At 46.7% G+C, this 6,620-nt stretch overlaps 1 protein-coding gene across 1 annotated transcript; it reads left to right on the top strand.

Annotated features, from left to right (window-relative positions):
- The first annotated feature begins 362 nt into the window (after positions 1–362).
- C6H10orf143 (chromosome 6 C10orf143 homolog) lies at positions 363–6,265 on the top strand. Its single transcript, XM_030951614.1, has 4 exons — positions 363–437; positions 1,294–1,434; positions 1,915–1,980; positions 2,666–6,265. Exons 1-4 carry the CDS (start codon positions 369–371, stop codon positions 2,693–2,695), a joined length of 306 nt encoding a protein of 101 aa, XP_030807474.1. The 5' UTR covers positions 363–368; the 3' UTR covers positions 2,696–6,265.
- The last annotated feature ends 355 nt before the right edge of the window (positions 6,266–6,620 follow it).

Below are 6,620 nucleotides of genomic sequence, written 5' to 3'. Positions count from 1 at the left end.
ACCGGGGTGGATCCCGGGGCGGTGCCGGTGCCGGGGGTGGATCCCGGGGCGGATCCCGGGGCGGTGCCGGTGCCGGTGCCGGGGGAGGTTCCGGGGTGGATCCCGGGGCGGATCCCGGGGCGGTGCCGGTGCCGGTGCCGGGGGAGGTTCCGGGGTGGATCCCGGGGCGGATCCCGGGGCGGTGCCGGTGCCGGGGGTGGATCCCGGGGCGGATCCCGGGGCGGTGCCGGTGCCGGGAGGCGGATCCCGGGGCGGTGCCGGGGGAGGTGCCGGGGGTGGATCCCGGGGTGGATCCCGGGGCGGTGCCGGTGCCGGGGTGGATCCCGGGTGGATCCCGGGGCGGATCCCGGGGCGGTGCCGGTGCCGCCATGGCCGCGGTGCCGGTGCGGGGCCGGCGTGCGGCGCTCGGGCCGGGGGCAGCCGGGGAGCCGGAATGTGTGAGTCGAGAACGGGGATGGGAATTCGGGAACGGGGACTGCGACCGGGAATGGGAATGGGGCAGAGGCTCGGGCAGGGCCCGGTCCTGGTCCCGGTCGCCCCCGGGCCGTGTCGCGACTGTCACGGGCGGTGCGGGCTCGGGAGCGGACACGGCCGGGCCGGGGACTGAGCTCAACCAGCTTCGGGGTTTTGCGTTTTTTCCCGTTTTTCCATCCTTTCTTTCTCTGGGCACAGCTCAGGGCGCAGCCCCAGGAGGAGGGAGTGCATGGGGGAGCTCTGGAGAGCTGGGAGAAGGTGCCAGTGTTCGGGGAAAACAGAAAACCCCTCTCCAAGGGTGTTCCCATCACTGGCATCACTTCTCCTTGTGCTTCCTGGGTTTAATCACTCCCTCCACACAATTCCTTGGATCATGCCAAGTCCTGCTGGGGTGGAGGCTCAGGGATGCCTTTTGCCAGGGATTTCATGGGACTGGGGCACAGAGGGATGTGACACACAGAATTCCTGCTCCCAGGGGCACACAGAGGTGTGATGTACAGAATTGCTGCTCACAGAGAGCTGTGTGACACAGAATTCCTGCCAGGTACAGAATTCCTGCTCCCAGGGGCACACAGAGGTGTGATGTACAGAACTGCTGCTCTTTGTGGGGCACACAGAGGTCTGAGGTGCAGAATTGCTGCTCTCCCAGCACGAGGGGCAGTGGGAACCCCAAACCTTGGGGTTCTGCCCTAGTGCCCCATTGTGCTCCTGGTGTTCTTCCCAATGGGTGTGTGATCCTTGGGAGGCCCAGGCAGGAACATCCCCAGGACGTGGGGCCTGTGCTGTACAGAGATGGAAATATTGCCTTTGCTGCTCCAGAAGCGGGTGTGCAGGCTGCTGGACACCATTCCAGGGGAGGCTGCTGCCCAGCTGGTGGACTGTGCCATGGACCTGGATTCCAGGCAGAAACTCCTCCCTGGCTCTGCTCCCTGGGCTGCAAAGACAAAGCAGAATTCCATGGTAAGTTCCCACTGTCCATGGGTTGGCTACAAAATCACTTCTCAAGTACGTTTTATCATACAGCTGCAAATAATTGCCCTCTTTTTTTCTTTTTTTTCCGTTTTTTTCCCTTTTTTTTTTTTTTCTTCCTTTCCTTTTCATTTCCCTTCTCCTTTCCTTTTCATTTCCCTTCTCCTTTCCTTTTCATTTCCTTTTCCCTTCTCCTTTTCCCTTCTCCTTTTCCCTTCTCCTTTTCCCTTCTCCTTTTCCCTTTCCCCTTTCCCTTTCCCCTTTTCCCTTTCCCCTTTTCCCTTCCCCTTTTCCCTTCCCCTTTTCCCTTCCCCCTTTTCCCTTCCCCTTTTCCCTTCCCCTTTTCCCTTCCCCTTTTCCCTTCCCTTTTCCCTTCCCCTTTTCCCTTCCCCTTTTCCCTTCCCCTTTCCCCTTTCCCCTTTCCCCTTTCCTTTCCTTTTTGATGAATTTGTGTCTGGTTTTGTTCCTCAGGTTTTGGAAAACCATGGCAGCAAAGGCATTTCCCAGCCGTGCCCGAGATGTGTTGCTGGAGAATCTGTAAGTGTGGCAATCTGCTTTTTTGGGACAAAAATGACTGGGACTTGTTCCCCACTAAAACATGAAGTTAATAACCTCCACAATTGCATTGCTCAGGAATAGAGCATGGACATTAAAAATAAAGGGGATGGATCTAGCATTTCAGCAGAGCACAAATTAATAATTCCAGCAGCAGTTGGAAAATCTGGAGATTGTCAAAACATTTTTCAAATTCTCTCTAAAAAGCAGAATTTGGGCAGTAACTGAAAGAAACAATAACATAACACTTCCTCTACCCAATTTTGCTTGTCCTTGATTTACTGGATCATAACAAAATATTCAGGAATCTCATTCTATCTCCTTTTTTTTCTGTAATTGGATATTTCCTTTCTGAGGAATAGATAAAGTATTGAAAATATTGCTCCTTCCAGAGCCAAAATGAGGAGAGGTGTGAGGAAATGCTGGATGTTCATAGCAAAATCTCTGATTTATGGAATTCAAGGCAAAGTTTCCATCAAAGTTTCCATCAGGAGCTGTGACTGAGCAGTCATTGATTGTGTTAATTTATTTCCACTCATCCCTGGAGGAAAAAAAAGGAATATTTGTGGTGGTACTCAGCAAATTCAAATAAAATTTGAAAACGAAGAGTGAGGAAAAGCCTTTTTGCCAAGCTCCTTTGTAATGACCCGAGATTTTCTCCTTCCAGGGCCACTTCAGTCACATCCTGGGCTTCTAGAAAAGGAGAGGAGCAGCTCTGATTTCCTGCTGGGATCCCCAGGATGCAGCTGCTCCTGGGTCCTGCCCTGCCTCAGCACCCCACCCTGGGCACCGTTCCCTGCAACTTCACACCTGCCCAAAACGCTTCTGCTCCTCAGGGAGCTCAGAATTTGTCCAAAAAGGACAAGGAAAGGCTGGTTTCATGTTTAGGTAACTCAGAATTTGTTTTAAAAGGACAAAAAATGGCTGATTTCATATTTAGCTCAAAATTTGTCTAAAAAGGACAAGGAAAGGCTGGTTTCATGTTTAGGTAGTTCAGAATTTGTCCATAAAGGACAAGGAAAGGCTGGTTTCATGTTTAGGTAACTCAGAATTCATTTTAAAAGGACAAAAAAAGGCAGATTTGATGTTTAGCTCAGAATTTGTTCATAAAGGACAAGGAAAGGCAGATGTCATGTTTAGGTAGTTCAGAATTTGTTTTAAAAGGAAAAGGCAGATTTCATGTTTAGCTCAGAATTTGTCCATAAAGGAAAAGGCAGATTTCATAGTTAGCTCAGAATTTGTTTTAAAAGAACAAGAAAATGCAGATTTTATGTTTAGGTAACTCAGAATTTGTTTAAAAAGGACAAGAAAAGGCAGATTTCAGGTTTAGCTCAGAATTTGTTTAAAAAGGACAAGAAAAGGCAGATTTCAGGTTTAGCTCAGAATTTGTTTAAAAAGGACAAGAAAAGGCAGATTTCAGGTTTAGCTCAGAATTTGTTTAAAAAGGACAAGAAAAGGCAGATTTCATGTTTAGCTTAGAATTTGTCCATAAAGGAAAAGAAAAGGCAGATTTCATGTTTAGGTAGTTCAGAATTTGTCCGTAAAGGACAAGGAAAGGCAGATTTCATGTTTTAGATTGATTAAGTTGAGCTGGCCCTGGGCCCAGGCTTCACCTGGGACTGGGCCAGAGCTGGTGTTGATTCCAAAGGTTTTCCCAACAGCCCTGACCCCGTTGGAAAATGCTCCTTTGGAAAATCCTCCTTGTGCAGGGCCACAGGCAGAAATGGGAGCACACAAATTTTAGTTTTTAAGTGGCTTTGCAGCTGTGGAGTCCAGGAAAAATCCCATTGAAGCTTACCTTTAAATCCAAAAAAAATCTGTTTAAAAAGGCTTGACCTCATCACCCAGCAGGCTTTTATTGGCACAAATCTAAGGACAGGTTAATTAACCTCTGAAAGGTTAATTTTGGGGGTTATCAGGCTGCAAAATCCTCAGGCAAAGGCTTTTTTCAGTCCTTGAATCCTTCCCATGTTGTGTGTGGAGTTGGATCAGCACTGAGTTGAGATATTCTCATTAAATAAATGAATATCACATAAATACTGAGTTTAATTAAGTTATACATGAGGAAGTAAATCTAAAAGCAGACCTGCACTTAATTGGCATTCAGATTTTGGTTAAAAAAAAGTTTCCTCTAACCTAATAAAAATTTTAGTTAAATTAAGAATAAATACTTTCAAGTTAGTATTTACATACTTGATACCAAGATCTGGGGTGTCAGAATTTGTGGGGAATTCATTTTTACATCCCCATGCCTTTTAAAAATCCTGGTAATCAAAGCAGTATTTAAAAAAACAAGGTGGATAAAGAGCAGTTTCTGTGCTGCAGAAGCTGAATTATCTGATTAAATGTACAGGGCTAAAAGGGTTTAGTCCCTGCAGAATCACTCAAAACCTCAAGTGTGACAAATAATGATTAGGACTGGTCAGAAATTGGTCAAATTTTGTCAAAATTTCAGGTGTTCAAAGGGGGGAATACCAAAACTGGACTCGGAGTCTGTGATGGAAGAGTTTTCTGCCAGAATGCATCAGGCAAAAGTATGGGCTCAAGTTTAAAACACAGGGAAAACATGGATTATCAAAGCAAAAAGTGGGTTTTCCTTAAATAACTCCCATTTTATTGTGTTCAAGAGTTCACAGATACCTGTGTCAGCATTTCCTCTGTTTGCTTTAAACGTGGATCTGGGGTAAAACCAAGAACCAGCTGGTTCTTTTCTGGTTTTCCTTCTGCTCTTGGCGGGGTTTGTGGCAAGAATTTAAAATCCTTTTAAATTCTCCTGCTTTTCCAGCATTTGTTTGAAATGTCATGGTGAATGCTAGGGCTGGCTGCAGCAGGATTTTAATGGGATTTTTGGGAACTTTTATTTTCTAACCAAAATACGGATGCATATTTAGTGCAGGTGTGCTTTTAGATTTTATTTCCTCACGTGTTGCTTGAGTAACTCAGCATTTGTGTGCTGCTGATTTATTTCATGAGGATTTCCCACTGTCCCTGGGCAGGGAGCAGGGGTTTCTGTGCATTTCATTCAAGGCATTGCTGAGGAAAGCAGGAAGCCCTGATGCTGCTTTAGGTTCGGGGTGAGCAGGGATGTCCTTCCCCTGTCCCACGTGCCCTGTGCAGGCTGGGCTGGCAGGGACATGGGGAATTCCAGCTGTTCCCTTGAGGGCACTGATCCCAAACAGGGCTCTCTGTGCTGGGCTTTCTGCAGGAGCACAGAGGGGAAAGCAGAGCAATCACTTCTGATGTTTAAATCAATAAATACAACATATTCTCCTCCTAACGCCATCAGTGCTGGGAGTGAGCCCCAAACAGGGCAGCAGGCAGTGGAAAGGAGTCTGCCCTCATTTCCAGCTGTCCCAATCCCACTTCCCTGCAGGATTCCAGCCTGCTTTGGGCTGGAAAGGACCTCAAAGCCCATCCAGCTCCACCTGGGACACCTTCCCCTGTCCCAGGTGCTCCCAGCCCCATCCAGCCTGGCACTGCCAGGGATGCAGGGGCAGCCCCAGGTGCTCTGTGCCCCTTGTGCCACGGCTGCCCAGCCTGGGGCTGCAGAGATTCACATTTCAGCTCGTTCTGGGGGAACTGTGCCCACCGGGAACCCCTGGAGCTGCTCCCTGGGGCTCTCATCCAGGTGTTCCCAGGGCAGGGCAGTGCTGCCCTGACTCCTCCCGAGCTCTCCTCTGAATAAAACCACCTCTAACTCCTCTCAGACCCCTGTTTTTCTCCCCACATTGGAAGGCAGAAGCGCCTGGATCAATTCCAGAGTGAACCTTTCCTCTCACATGTGATTCCTTGCTCCATGTTTTCCAACAGGGCAAGGAGTGTTGTTTTTTTAAAATCAGTCAGCAAATTGGAGTTTAATTGTCTGCTCCACTGAAGGCTTTTAATAGTGATATTTTTTTAAATAGATGTGTTTGTAATTTATTTTGGGATTTTCCAGGATCATTAAGCTGGCACAGGCTGGGGCAGTGAATATTCCATTAAAGCAGATTTGTGTCAAATCTGCAGTGGAACCACAGAGTTATTTTTGTGTGCCTTGTAGAACTCTGAAATTTTGTTTTCTTGATGAGAAAAAATATACATTTTCTATTTCCTGCTGCTGTGGTTTGTACACAGAATAACCAGTGATGCTTATTTACCTGTATATAGAGAGAAAGGCCCCTGGCCTGTTTTTAATTCAGGTTTAAAGGATCTAATTCTTATTTTTAACTTTGTATTTTGTAAACTGTTCCTTGCAAAAACAGAAGCATTAAACACCACTTTGGCTGCAGCATGGGCTTGTCTGGTTGTGTTATTCCCTGAGTGATATCTGAGGAATAAAGGTAAATAAAACCTCTGATGAGGAGAATAAATATATTATTATGAGAGTAATAAGAATTAGGAGAATAAATATATTATTATGAGAGTAATAAGAATTAGGAGAATAAATATTATTATGAGAGTAATAAAAATTAGGAGAATAAATATATTATTTATGTCATGTAAAATCTTTGTAGTAGGTTTAGGTGCTCACTATTAATTTGATGGTAATTACAGGTCCACTTGGCATCTTGACTGCCAAAAGAAGATGGAAAATCAAAATATTGGGATAAGTGGGGTTTAAAGGCAACCTGGATCTGACAAGC

The sequence above is a fragment of the Camarhynchus parvulus genome, chromosome 6 (genome assembly GCF_901933205.1).
Source record: "Camarhynchus parvulus chromosome 6, STF_HiC, whole genome shotgun sequence".
Classification (NCBI taxonomy): domain Eukaryota; kingdom Metazoa; phylum Chordata; class Aves; order Passeriformes; family Thraupidae; genus Camarhynchus; species Camarhynchus parvulus.
This window is presented reverse-complemented; position numbering and strand designations above follow the sequence as displayed.